The sequence below is a fragment of the Oryza brachyantha genome, chromosome 1 (assembly GCF_000231095.2).
Source record: "Oryza brachyantha chromosome 1, ObraRS2, whole genome shotgun sequence".
Taxonomy (NCBI): domain Eukaryota; kingdom Viridiplantae; phylum Streptophyta; class Magnoliopsida; order Poales; family Poaceae; genus Oryza; species Oryza brachyantha.
The window spans coordinates 21220129-21233693 of NC_023163.2; the positions used below are offsets into that span (position 1 = coordinate 21220129).

General features: G+C 48.2%; 3 protein-coding genes across 4 annotated transcripts; 2 read left to right on the plus strand and 1 right to left on the minus strand.

The window, feature by feature from the left end:
* Positions 1-239: 239 nt before the first annotated feature.
* LOC102701686 (pre-mRNA-splicing factor SYF1-like) lies at positions 240-2568 on the plus strand. Its single transcript, XM_040526682.1, has 2 exons — positions 240-587; positions 676-2568. Exons 1-2 carry the CDS (start codon positions 240-242, stop codon positions 2566-2568), a joined length of 2241 nt encoding a protein of 746 aa, XP_040382616.1.
* Positions 2569-3910: 1342 nt separating this feature from the next.
* LOC102701967 lies at positions 3911-6463 on the minus strand. Of its 2 annotated transcripts, none has more exons than XM_015840710.1 (7): positions 6209-6463; positions 5427-5498; positions 5040-5107; positions 4814-4961; positions 4642-4722; positions 4445-4537; positions 3911-4353 (listed from the first exon to the last, which is right to left on the minus strand). In XM_015840710.1, exons 1-7 carry the CDS (start codon positions 6461-6463, stop codon positions 4264-4266), a joined length of 807 nt encoding a protein of 268 aa, XP_015696196.1. In that variant the 3' UTR covers positions 3911-4263. The 2 variants fall into 2 exon arrangements, with proteins under 2 accessions (XP_015696196.1, XP_006646219.1); XM_006646156.2 differs by having other exon boundaries at positions 4814-4964.
* Positions 6464-10710: 4247 nt separating this feature from the next.
* Positions 10711-13211, plus strand: LOC102720091 (guanine nucleotide-binding protein subunit beta-like protein A). The gene is made up of 2 exons (XM_006644498.3): positions 10711-11692; positions 12863-13211. Exons 1-2 carry the CDS (start codon positions 10802-10804, stop codon positions 12974-12976), a joined length of 1005 nt encoding a protein of 334 aa, XP_006644561.2. The 5' UTR covers positions 10711-10801; the 3' UTR covers positions 12977-13211.
* The last annotated feature ends 354 nt before the right edge of the window (positions 13212-13565 follow it).

Below are 13565 nucleotides of genomic sequence, written 5' to 3' on the forward strand. Positions count from 1 at the left end.
CGCACGAGAGGAGGGTTTCATGCAATTCCGAGTCGGAATCCCATTCGCGATCTGGATCGCAGGTCTCGCCGACGCATGATGACGGTACCGAATCGGTTTGCGTACTGCCGTTTCCTGCCACTATAAAAGCATGGGCAGTCGAAATGTTCACCACCACGACTCCACGAGCCTCCGAATTCGCGACCCTGCAGAGAGTGAGCGGGAAACGCGCAACACTCGGGCGGTGCGGGTCGTTATTCATGGCCGCCGCCGTCGCGATGCCGGCGGCGCTGGCCCTGCCTTCGGAGGCCGACCTGCCGTACGAGGAGGCCGTCCTGCGCGACCCGCTCAGCCTCCGCCCGTGGCGGAGCTACCTCGCGGCCCGCGCCGCGGCGCCCCTCCAGGTGCGCGCCGTCATCTACGAGCGCGCGGTGCGCGCCCTCCCGGGCAGCTACAAGCTCTGGCACGCCTACCTCGTCGAGCGCGCCGCCGCCGCGGCGGCGCGCGCGCACCCGCCGTGCGGCGGCCACCCGGCGCACGAGGCCCTCAACCGCGCCTTCGAGCGCGCGCTCGCCACGCTGCACCGCATGCCGCGGATATGGGGAGATGTACCTCGCCGTGCTCCTCGACCAGCGCCTCGTCACGCGCGCCCGCCGCGCCTTCGACCGCGCGCTGCGCGCGCTGCCCGTCACGCAGCACCACCGCGTATGGCCGCTCTACCTCCGCCTCGCCGCGCTCCCGTCCTGCCCCGCCGACACCGCCATCCGCATCTACCGCCGGTTCCTCCAGTTCGACCCCTCCCGCGCCGGCGAGCTCGTCGAGCTCCTCGTCTCCGCGGGGCGGTGGCAGGAGGCCGCCGACCACATCGTCTCGGTTCTCAACGGCGGAGGCGAGGTGGGTGACAACGACCGTTCTCTCCTGCTCAAGCTATGTGACCTTCTCGCCAAGCACGCCGACGAGGTTGCCGGGCTCAAGGTGGAGGCCGTGCTCCGCGGCGCCATGCGCAAGTTTCCCGACGAGGCCGGCAGGCTGCGGGCGCTGCTCGCCGAGTGCTACGCACGTATAGGGCTTTACGACAAAGCCAGAGACGTCCTCGAGGAAGGCGTGACCACGGCGGCCACCGTAGCCGAGTTCGGGCTGGTGTTCGAGGCGTACGCGCAACTCGAGCAGAGCTTGGTCGCGGCAAAGATGGAGAAGGCGGCGGAAGAGGAAGGCGACAGGCTTGTGGCTGGTTGCTGGTTGGCCGACAGCGACGACGGCGACATGTGCCTTGCGAGACTGGAGCGGCTGCTCGACCGCCGTCCGGAGCTTCTCAACGGCGTCCTCCTACGGCAGAATCCGCACGATGTCGGGCAGTGGCACAGGAGGGTGAAGCTCTTCGACAAGGACCCCGCTCGGCAGGCGGCGACCTACGTCGAGGCCGTCAGGACCGTCGACCCCGCGACGGCGACGGGCAAGCCACACACGCTGTGGGTGGCGTTCGCGAAGATGTACGAGGCGCACGGCCGCCTGGACAGCGCCGACGAGGTGTTCTCGAAGGCCACGCAGGCGAGCCACAAGTCAGCCGACGACCTGGCCGCCGTGTGGTGCGAGTGGGCGGAGATGCAGCTACAGCACAGGCGCTTCGACAAGGCCGTAGCTCTGATGCGACAAGCCACCGCGGAACCCTCGGCCGAGGTGAAGAGGCGAACCGCCGCCGACGAGCCTTCCCAGCTGAAGCTTCACAAGTCCGCGAAGCTGTGGAGCTTCTACGTCGACCTGGAGGAGAGCCTCGGCACGCTGGCGTCGACGCGCGCCGCCTACGAGGGCGCCATGGCGGCGCGCGCCGCGACGCCGCAGATGGTGATCAACTACGCCTCGCTCCTCGAGGAGCACAGTTACTTCGAGGACGCGTTCGCGGCGTACGAGATGGGCGCCAAGCTGTTCGCCTACCCGCACAGCAAGCCAATCTGGGAAGCCTACCTCGAGAGGTTCGTGGCGAGGTACGGAGGGAGCAAGCCGGAGCGCGCGCGGGAGCTCTTCGCCGAGGCCATCCGCCAGGCCCCGCCCCACGAGTGGGCGCGCCTCTTCCTGCGGCACGCCAGGTACGAGGAGGAGTTCGGCTCCGCCGCGCGCGTCATGGCCGTCTACGACGAGGCGGCGCGGTCCGTGCCGGCGGGCGACAGGATGAGCGTCCACGAGGCCTACGCGGCGAGCGCGGTCGAGCTCTGCGGCGTGCCGAAGGTGAGGCAGGTCTACGAGCAGGCGATCGAGTCCGGCGGCCTCCAGCGCCGCGACGCTCTGGCGCTGTGCCTCAGGCTCGCCGTGCTCGAGGAAGGCCTGGGTGAGGTCGGCCGCGCTCGCGCCGTGTTCGTGCACGCGTCGGGCTACGCCGATCCCGACGGCGACGAGGAGTTCTGGACCAAGTGGAGCGGCTTCGAAGTCTGGCACGGCGACGAGCACACCTTCATGGACATGCTCCGGACAAAGCGCACGCAGAAGCTCGCTGGTCCACCAGGAATTCGGGCGCGTGGTGAACAGAAAGATGAGAAGGCTCGTCGTCGTACTGATCGGCTTGACGCACCATACAGCAAGAGGCAGCGAGTGTGATTTGGCAAATTTTTATTTCCTCTTGTCTTTTGAGGAAAAACTTTTGTGCTTCCTCTTCAAATAAAATGCTGTGGAGACTGGAGAACATTTTTCTTTGTTTCCTCTTCAAATAGAATGCTGTGACATGGAGTATAATTGTATAAATGCTGTGGAGTGGAGTAAAACACTTCCAGAGCTGCTCCGCCGCATTCCGGCTATAGCGTTGCCCTGCTACTGCAATTTTCTATTGTGATTATGGGAAAAAAATGATACAGGGAGATAGTGACTTTGACTAAACCTGTCCTTGTTAACTATTATGTTTGTTCTTAAATGTAAGAGATTTTAAAGATGAATCTAAACAAGTGTTTATTCAAATTCATCGTCACAATCTTTTATATTTTAGGATGGAGGGAGCATTTTCAGAAGGTTGAGAACTACTTCGTATTTGGTTTTGGTCTTAGGGATGAAAATGGATTTGAAATAGACAAAAATCATCTCTATTGTTTCTATTTTCATATCTTTTTTCAGAATCGGGAGCCTCAGATATGAAAATGGAACGTAATATTATCGAATACAAACATGAGATGATCGAATATGAATCGAGACAAATGCGATAACAAAAATTTATCACATTATAAAAACCCTCAAACTGATCTTTCATTTTTTCTAAAACAATATATCAAAAATTTTAAATTTTAGCAACTAGCAATATCACTTTATATCATAAGGGTTACAACCAACTTCATAAATTACTTTGTCAATGATTGTCTTCGTCTGAAGTAATATCACAGTTAATAGATTATTATAAATTAAAGTGTGCATATAATAGATTATTATAAAGTTCACATTTCACATTACAAAGTAAAGTGCATATCTTATAAGTCATTACAAAGTAAAATATTTGAGCAATTTTACGGTCCAACAAAAAGTACCTCACGGTACCAAATCGTTTTTGATCGTTGGATCTAACAGCGCACATCCTACTCAACTAAATCCAATGGTGAGAAAAGTATCGGTACCTCGAGATACTTTTTGTTGGACCGCAACAAATCTCAAAATATTTATGTATGTCTTGATTAGTCAAGGATTTAAGGTTAACCTGGTGAAGTGGGCTGGGCTATTTGGGTTATTATTGTGGATTTATGACATATGGGTATGTAGACATTCCGAGAAAATTTATAGAAAGTTTTTAACTTATTCCGATTTTCAATGGATAGTGTTTAATGTACCTGTTTCGGTTTACGAGAAAAAAATTCTAAATCTATTTCCATTTCTGATAATTTATCAAAATATTCCGACCGACGATTTCCGTTTCCGAAAAGAATGCCACTGCCAGAGGTAAGGTAAATCAACTCTCTTCTAATTGTATCGTGTTACTTTGCTTTTTCTGTGCTTCAACTGAAAGAAAAATGCTTGATCTTTGACATTAATGTAAACCTGTGCATTTCACTCCAATTTCCATCTTGTCTTGTAATACACACACCAAGCCCACTTAATCTTCACTTCGCATCTTCATGGTCGGTGAAGTTGAGTGTCTATCTAAATTCATATGTACAAGATACTATCAAATCGCCGTACAACCAATAAATTTTGTAGTTTTTTTTCTCGTATCACATCCATCCTCAATCTCAAGCTTCATTCAACGACTCTAAATGATGGCTGCTACCTCAGATATTTACAGAGCGAGCCTGACTACTACTCTCCTCGAGCAGATCGCTACTGGATGCTGATGACATGCTGTGGAGGTGGCATCGGCTGCACGCCCTCTCCACCTCCAGGTTCTGAAACCGGGGCCTCATGCACAGCCTGCATTCTCACACAAACCCAAATTATGAATGAATAAAACTGAATTATTTGAGGTTTTTACGGTATGTGAGCGAGGGACTGACAAATCAACCTGGTGTTGCCTGTACCGATGGAGCAATGTGGTAACTGATACCAAGATGATGTAGATTGGAATGACGATCCCAGCTGTTCTAATCATCAAAAGCTAGCCAGGTGATTTGTGTCAGCCAGGTAATCAGGTCGCCCATGCATCGTCATATCAGGACTTAGAAAGATGCTAATCAGGTTGTCAGAAAATCAGTGCCTTACAGTGAACAGTGCCATCGAGTAGACCTCAGGATCGCCGAGTACAAGTGAGATCGCATCACGGAGCACCAACAAGACCATCAGCTGAAGGTGCAGTTTTAATTTCCAGAAACCTTAAATGGCACAGCTGAGAGTACTAATGTTGAAATGGAGGGTTCTGCTCTGCAACACTTACAGATATGGCAACTGCACGGCAATAGAAAACGCCTTTTCGGCTGGAATTCTGTGAGTCAAAACTTGATGCACCGGAAGCTTGATCTGAGGTTTGTACAACATGTTCTTCACTATGATCAGCACTGATATTGTCTGATCTTTCTCCAGCTCTCCTACAGCGAGAGAGTGATTATATGTGTTAAGTGGCCCTTTTTCTGATCATATATGTGCAGAGCATCAACTGGTACCTGAAGCTAATTGGGTTCCTTCCGTACCGAAATAGCTTTAAGGGGGTAGTGTAGTTTGGTGTAAATTGCTGTGGTATCAAGAGCAGAAACGTCATTTGAGTGAACAGCATGCAATGTTTTGTCTTCTTCTATTGAATACTAAAACTGGACTCAAAATTCTTAGAGAAATCTGTTTAGTATAAGAACCGAATGTCTACTTCATGCATGAAGCTTTTTTTTCCATCCTTGAGGATACCAAGAGGTACCAAATTTTACATAGAAAATAGTGATATCTCTTGGTACCTCCTTAAGGATGATAAAATTGCTCTTATGCATGATGCATCTGCTTATTTACAAATTTTATTGGGAATGGATGATGAATTGGTGGACAGTTTCAGAAAGGTTCACCTGTAAGCATATCTCGCATATCGTGTCTCCCTTCTCATTGCACCACCTCTGGATGCATGCACGGTGAGCGTACTGCAGCCAGCAAAAAAAAAAATAATTCACAAATCTTGCCTTGGTGGAAAACAGGGAAATCTGTTGGACAAGAAAGGAATAAATAGATTTTGAATGGTAGTAATTTATGTAATGGAAACCGGGTGTTTTATGTTTCAAAAAAGCCTGAATTAGAGTGAATTTGATGTACTACATGTTATCTTTAAGTATCATTAATTGGGAGACTGGAGCTATCATCATGAGGGATAAAACGCAATTTTGGAAACTGAAAGTTTGATAAAACAAAAGAAAACTTGTATGAAATTAAACAGTGTCGTGTGATTGAAATTTGAAAATTTGGCAATGGATAAATCATAGATGGACTCTGAACTCATACCAAAAGGATAAAAATGGAAAAAACTTCTGAACTTGTGGTTCCCGTTTACTGATCAATCCTATCAATCCTACAAGCTCTTCTATAGACAATACTTATTAAAATGACAAGACCTTATGAATCATAATCATGTAACGAGGCATATTGAGTTTTACTCCCATCTTTTCTTTTATACCTCGAGGTACCGGTACCTCGAGATACTAAAATCGTTTCTCACCGTTTACATCTAAGCGATTTGGTACCGCAAGCTACCGGTACCTCGAGGTACAAAAGGAAGGATGTGAATAAAACTCCGGCATATTTCATAGGATAATTAAACCAAGTATCATTTAGCATGGGACGAACAGAAAAACCTTGCCTTCAGGCTGCCCTTGCAGGAGCAAGGGGTCTCCATGTACGACTCGTCACCTTCTTCCTGGCAGATCCTGCATTCAACCATGACACCACTCTTTGGTCTTCCATCTTGAGCATCTTCATGATCAACAGAAACGTCAGGCTGATCATGAACTATCTTCACGGAAGCGACAGCAACAGCAAGAGCCTCGTCCACGGCTGACTGCAGCGTCGACTCCGTAAGCAACCGACCAGCCATCAGCGCGAAGTGATCCGCCATCCCCTCGAACGCGGATCAAAACAATGCTTCGTGCAACATGCAGCTAGCCTCGATCGAACAATGAGTTTACAATCTCTGACAAGATTCAGGACAAAACATTTAGCGCAACACGAACATCACACGAGGAACGGCAGAAAGTTTCTCCTTTTCCAACCATCTTTGTACCAAAAAAATCCCTCTCATCATCAAAAGAGAACCAAAAGAGGAGCCGGTGAAAAAGGCTAAGCTAGTTACGCACCTGGACGAAGGAGGGAGGGAGGAGGAGGATAACGCCGTGCTGCCTGCAGAGCCAGCCTAGGTCGGCAAGATAAAAAGGCGCGAGCTTTTTTTCACGACATGAGGTTGCGATTGAGATATAGCACGCCTATACTGAAAAAAGATCCAGGCTTTCTCCACGGACGAAGGAAGAAGAAGCAAGGATACGATGCAAAGGCGACGGCGCGGGCAAGGGAGCAGGGGAAAGAAAGGGAGCAGGAGAAGAAGCAGCAGCAGCAGCGGCAACAAGGCAAGGAGGCTTGCAAGGCGGGACTAGGATATCCGAAACATCCAGGGTGATATAGAGAGAGAAGCAACTAATCAAGAGAGATAGAGAGAGAGACAGTGGGTTAGGTGGCGATCTGCTACTGGTCCTCCTCGTCTCCTTGCCCATTTTTCTTGGCTTCTCAAACGCCTGATTGGTCTGGCGTGTGCCTCGTGATTCGTGCTGCGTGATCGTTACACCGTGTCCCAGCGATAAGCTGATAACTGACAGTAACTGATTAATGTGGTCAAAATGGAATTTTGATTGGGCTACTGCTACCCAGAGGACCAGAAGAAACCTGGGCGAATGATTGGCTGTTGGTATTGATTGTTGGAAACTGATTCTGGTTTTGCTGCCAAGCCTCTCCTTTCTCATTGGCCTGGAGCTAGCTAGCTACCTTCTTGTACACTAGATCAAAAGTTGTAGTAGTATACATTTTTTTTCTGAATGATTTTTAACTGTATAAACTTATCTGGTTACCTGGTGCAATGATTCATGGAATGACCGGCCATTGCTCCAGTCACTGTCCTTGGCTTCACCCCGTGGCATGATTCGAGCGGGGAAGGTGACAATTGGAGCGGTTAGGGTGGTGGATTTAGGGCTCCGTCGCTGTACTAATCACACGTATCATCTCGAGCCCCTGACCTCTCATCCCTGCACACCCTGATGCTGGAAGCTTGGACGGGAGGAACACCTGGTGGCTGTGGTCTCTCTCGCGGCGCCTGCGCTGAATCTGCTGATGCCGTGTGGTCGAATCCAATCCTATTAATTCATTGATAAAACTTTAATATATATCTTCACTGCTCACGCTTATCAGCGTAGAAGACAACTGAGAAATAGATCCTAAATCAATTTTATGTTTCAAAATTTAAATTTTGGCTGCGATTATTAGGCCGACTATTGTCACGGAGGCGTGGATTATTGCTGTGGATCATCAATTTGATTAGGACATAAATTACATCTTTCTAAAAACTAAAATAAAAAATATGGTCTAAACAATGAAATGGAAGATCTATGGGAAAACGCATTTTTCAGCGTGTACAACAATAGCTTTGTGAAGAAGCTGAAAAGAACAGAGCCATAAACTGATAAACAAACAAAGAGATTCTTAGCTTCGAAGTCCTGAAATTTTGGTTGTGGCTGTTAGCCTGTAAGCCAATAATCACACGATGAAAACCTTCCCCTCGTAGCCTTGATCAGCACACGTGGCCACTCTTGTAATCTCGCGTCCGGTGAAATGATTCCTAAATTCATGGAGCTCCTCGATGGCTCGGCTAAACTTGGCTACCTATAGATTGCTTTCCGTTTCTTCGCATTTTTCAGGCTTTACCTTCCGGTATTTAGGCTGCATTTAGATGGCAAAACAAAATTTTTTCTAATCACATCGAACGTTTGACCTGACCCGATTTCAGAAGTGGTTTCTAGGAACGAATGAAAACACGGCTCACATAGAAACCGCGAGATGAATCTTTTGAGCCTAATTAATCTACTATTAGCGCATGTGGGTTACTATAGCACTTATGAGTAATTATGGACTAATTAGGGTCAAAAGATTCGTCTCACGATTTCTCACATAACTGTACAATTAGTTTTTCGTTTCATCTAATTTTAATGCTCTATTTAGATGTGCAAAGATTCGATGTGATATTTTTGGGAGAAAATTTTTAGGAGCCAGCGGTGATGGAGCCAGTTCAGAGAGAACGTATTTCCCATTTCTTGGCACCGTTTGATCGATCTGGTGTTTGTTGACTGATTGCCAGTAATGGTCCTCGTAAGTTAGTAACATTTTCTTAAGGTTTTGGGGCAAATGGATTTGGTTTATCACTTTCTCTCCTTTATCATTGAGCCTTTTGGAATATTGATCCCGAGGCATAGTGCCAAAGTATCGATAGCATGGTGCGGTTAGCAATAATGAAATTCTTTGGGTTATATAAAAAAAACCTGTGCCTTTCAGTTATCACTAGCCAGAATCCCCCAATACCGGATCCGACCATCCATCGCCTCGAGCCGCCGCAGCGGTGGCTGGCGGCGTGCGACCGTGGTGGCGGCGTCCCAACCGTGGTGCCGTTCTGCTCCGCGTCAGAGGTGGCGACGACGGACGTTCTGCTTCTCCGCGTCAGAGGCGTCGACGGCTGGCGTTCTGCCGAGCGGCGCCGTCCTAGGCGTGGAGGCTGCTAGGCGATGTGCGGCTGTCGTGGCGGCGGTGTGTGTAGCCAAGTGGCACGGCGGCGGCGTTCCGGGCGCGCGGCCGTGGCTAGCCGGTGCGGCGGGCGAGAGTGACCAGGCCTCAACAGCTGGGCAACCGGGGTGCCGCCGTGGTGGCCAAGTAGGGAGCGGCAGCGGGTGGCGTCGGAGCCAGAGTAGCAACGTGCCTGGTGTCGGTGCAGGTCTGGTTGTGCTAAGGGAGTCAGCGGCGGTGGATCGTCTTTCTTGTTACCGGTCAGCACCCTCACCTTTTCTGGAGCTCCTCCCTTTCTCTATGGAAAGTTTTTAGGCTGCATTAAGGCGACAACTTGTTAGCGGTGTAAGCTCATGCTGCTGAAACAATGCAATCCAATCACGGATTCTCCTTTGGTCAGATCTGGTGAGGAGGTTAACGGGTGGTGGAATGGAGAGGTCATGGGCTACCTCTCAGGGATGGTAGTTTGATGAAGCCAACCGACGTCCCAACGTCAGTCGGGTGTGGTGGAAACCATGTGCCGTCAATGTTCAGATGATGGTTTCGGATTGGGAACATACCACGGTGGTAGGGGATTTCAGGCGAAAGCTTAGCCCAATTGTTTGAGCCAATAGTGACTTCGCCTTCGGACGTAGTAATCCTCATGAGGGCACTGTTGAGGTATTTCTCCTCCCTCGGTAAGGAGCTCTGGATGAAAATCTTGTCTAATCTTTAGATGGATAGCGATGACGTCTTTTGGCATTGCAACCCTCTTGATGGCGTCGTTTTAAAGCCTTCGTGTCGTAGTGGTGTCGTTAGCTGTCATCTCTACGGTGTGTGTTTGGACAGTTGACACATGGTTCAGGGCGTATGCTTTGGTACACATCCTTTTTTGATAACTAGCTGTCGATGTAAACTTTTTTATAACTTTTTCTTCATATCTTAATTACTGAATGACAGTCTTCGGTCATTCCAGAAAAAAAAATCATGATATATCCGAACGGAAATATTTGACGTCCCCAATCAACGAAATGGCTTGAGGCTATGCTCTCCATTCCGGAGAAAAGAGTCAAATTCCAAGACTATGTCGGGATTCGTCCCTATAAATTATTATTATTTTGATGAGATGAGTATGTTTTAGCTGTCAAAAGCGACATATAAAATTAACCCGAGGGAGTGTACATAAACTAAACCATTTTTCCTCGCCCATGGTACGGTTGAAGTTCTTAATAACAGTACTATCTTCAAAAGCAGAAGATTCTCTGCATTCTGAATTAAGCAAAGCAAAGAATTTCTTGCAATGTTGCAATTGTTTCTAACCTACAGTAGGTAGGCCCATGGCTCATGGACCTGAATAATTTGACTGGCTTGCTCTGCACATTGTCATTCTGATACATCTTGGTCTCTAGGATGGGCTTGGTAATTCAGCCCATTGGACTGGACGGCCCAAAAATAGCCTGATCCCTGGAATCTAACGGCTAGGATCTTTCCACCACCACACTCCAAAGTCCTTCTAGCCCAACCAAAACCCTAGCGCCCGCGCCGCCGCGGTATAAAAGGGCACGCCTCTCTACTCACCCGGTTCGCTTCGCATCTCTCCCCAGCGCCGCCGCCGCGTCCACCCGAGCCCTAAGCCCTCCCCTACCACCGCCTCACCACCATGGCCGGCGCGCAGGAGTCTCTGGTGTTGGCCGGCGTGATGCACGGCCACAACGACGTAGTGACGGCCATCGCGACGCCCATCGACAACTCGCCGTTCATCGTGTCGTCCTCCCGCGACAAGTCGCTGCTGGTGTGGGACCTCACCAACCCCGTCCCGGTCGTCGGCGAGACCGCCAGCGCCACCGAGTATGGCGTGCCCTTCCGCCGCCTCACCGGCCACTCCCACTTCGTCCAGGACGTCGTCCTCAGCTCCGACGGCCAGTTCGCGCTCTCCGGGTCCTGGGACGGCGAGCTCCGCCTCTGGGACCTCTCCACCGGGGCCACCACCCGCCGCTTCGTCGGCCACGACAAGGACGTCCTCTCCGTGGCGTTCTCCGTCGACAACCGCCAGATCGTGTCCGCCTCCCGCGACCGCACCATTAAGCTGTGGAACACCCTCGGCGAGTGCAAGTACACTATCGGCGGCGACCTCGGCGGCGGGGAAGGCCACAACGGCTGGGTGTCATGCGTCCGCTTCTCCCCCAACACCTTCCAGCCAACCATCGTCTCTGGTTCATGGGACCGCACCGTCAAGGTGTGGAACCTCACGAACTGCAAGCTCCGCTGCAACCTCGAGGGCCACGGCGGCTACGTCAACGCCGTTGCGGTGAGCCCCGACGGCTCCCTGTGCGCATCCGGTGGCAAGGACGGCGTTACCCTGCTCTGGGACTTGGCCGAGGGCAAGAGGCTGTACTCGCTTGACGCGGGTTCCATCATTCATTCGCTCTGCTTCTCGCCCAACCGCTACTGGCTCTGCGCTGCGACCCAGGACTCTATCAAGATCTGGGATCTTGAATCAAAGCACATTGTGCAGGACCTTAAGCCCGAGATCCCCGTCTCCAAGAACCAGGTTTGTTACCCCCACCGTATACTTCTTATTGGTCATCTTTTTATTTATAAAGATATAGAAGTAGCTATTGTTACTTTCAGTCTTCAGCCTTTGATTTTATTTGCGGTAGCTATTGTGATATCGGTTCTAGATGTGGTATAATTTAGTTTGATGTATTTATACATTACTGTCACTTATTCATATGATTACTCATTTACTTGTGCTATAAGGTGATCAGAGATATTTTATTTCCTTGCAAGGTAGATAAACCCTATAAACTATGGATGTGAACTCAATAGTGAGCACTTGTTTCTAGCTGAGCATTATTAGAATTCATACTTGCATGCGTGTACTTTGAAGTTTGTATTTAGTGTGGCTTTACTCTTTGCTCTATATTTTCATTTTCTTTAGTTTAGGCCTAATTTTTACATAGCTTGCTGGCCAGTTTCAAAAACAAGTACAAAGTTCTATCTGTGGTCATTGAGCACTGTTCAATTATTAAAGTCATTGTTAGTAAGTTGATACGAGTACCACTTTAGATGTTTATGTTTAACTAACTGTCATTTGCATATGATTTTTAGGCCCAGTTTGTTTCCACTTAGGATTATTGTAATCTAGATTGTTGAGGCATATTACTATAAGTTGGATTATTATGAGCTGAAGTAGATAATGCATGGTAATATGGATAATAATTAATTTAAAGTACCTAAGGGTAGTGGGTCTTTTGCCAATCAATAATCTGGAAAAGCATCCTTGGAGGAGCTTATCAGATTATGGTAATGCTCTAGATTATAATAAGCTAACAGAATAATCTAATTGTTTGTTTCAGATTATTTTCTATAATCTAGATTACAATAATCCTAAGCTGAAACAAACATGGCCTTAATTATCTATGCACTTTTGGGGCATTTCACTTTGTTTATGGAAGAATTATGTTTAGTTTAAGTGGTTATATTTTATTTATTTTTTCTTGGATCTTTCACCGTTTCTTTTTACCTCCTCTCTGTGCTTGTAGTGGAATGTCTATATTTGTAGTTATTTGAGACATTGAACTGAATTTCATTTTAGAACTGGTTAGTGTAACTTTCTTGTATGTGTTCTTCTGTTTGTAATCATATACATGTGGAGCTACATTCATATTTGCTAGAAAATGCTGTACGTTTTGTTGACATATTTGTTGCTCTCATGCAGATGCTGTACTGCACAAGCTTGAACTGGAGCGCAGATGGAAGCACCCTTTACGCTGGTTATACAGATGGAACCATCCGGATCTACAAGATCTCAGGGTTCAGCTACGCCGGCTAGAGATGGCGAGTCTTGTATTAGTTGTCATGTTCTGGTAAACGACTTGTGGTATCACCGTAGCGTTCTTTTTGGCTGTTTGAAGGCATAATATCTGCCTGAGTACTTCTGCTTGATTTACCCATCTATGTAGTAGCTCCAGTATGAGCTCATGGATACTGTGGAATAGGGATCTGTTTTGCACCATGTTTTGTTTTGACTGCCTTTTCAATATATTGTCTGATGAATCCATGGTGCTGGTGCATTGCTGCTTCACATTTTTCTTTAGTTGCAGCTACACTTTACTTTATCTTTTTCAATCTGCTTTACTGTAGAGTGGACACGTCGGTTGATTGGCAGCTGTTCTCGTCTAATCTCGGCGAGGTGAGGTGGTGTTTAGATGCCAAAAACTTTTGGTAAAAATGTTAGAAGAGGTTTTTGAATACGAATGAAAAAATAAATTTCAGATATTTCAGATTTCAGCTGAGAAATATTTCAGCTGGAAACCGCGAGATGATTTTTTTAGTCTAATTAATTATGTTATTAGTATATGATGGTTACTGTAGTACTTATGACTAAATCATGTTATGATTAGGCTTAAAAAATTTGTCTC

What these genes read in the sequence shown, in the direction of transcription:
- LOC102701686 (XM_040526682.1), top strand. Translation starts at nt 240, where the DNA reads ATGGCCGCCGCCGTCGCGATGCCGGCGGCGCTGGCCCTGCCTTCGGAG. An exon ending in TGCCGCGGATATGGGGAGAT is followed by an intron (nt 588 to 675) that starts GTACCTCGCCGT and finishes CCCGTCACGCAG; the next exon opens with CACCACCGCGTATGGCCGCT.
- LOC102701967 (XM_006646156.2), bottom strand. Translation starts at nt 6,463, where the DNA reads ATGGCGGATCACTTCGCGCTGATGGCTGGTCGGTTGCTTACGGAGTCG. An exon ending in GCCGTGCAGTTGCCATATCT is followed by an intron (nt 4,723 to 4,813) that starts GTAAGTGTTGCA and finishes CTGCACCTTCAG; the next exon opens with CTGATGGTCTTGTTGGTGCT. An exon ending in ATCGGTACAGGCAACACCAG is followed by an intron (nt 4,354 to 4,444) that starts GTTGATTTGTCA and finishes GTGAGAATGCAG; the next exon opens with GCTGTGCATGAGGCCCCGGT.
- LOC102720091 (XM_006644498.3), top strand. Translation starts at nt 10,802, where the DNA reads ATGGCCGGCGCGCAGGAGTCTCTGGTGTTGGCCGGCGTGATGCACGGC. An exon ending in TCCCCGTCTCCAAGAACCAG is followed by an intron (nt 11,693 to 12,862) that starts GTTTGTTACCCC and finishes GCTCTCATGCAG; the next exon opens with ATGCTGTACTGCACAAGCTT.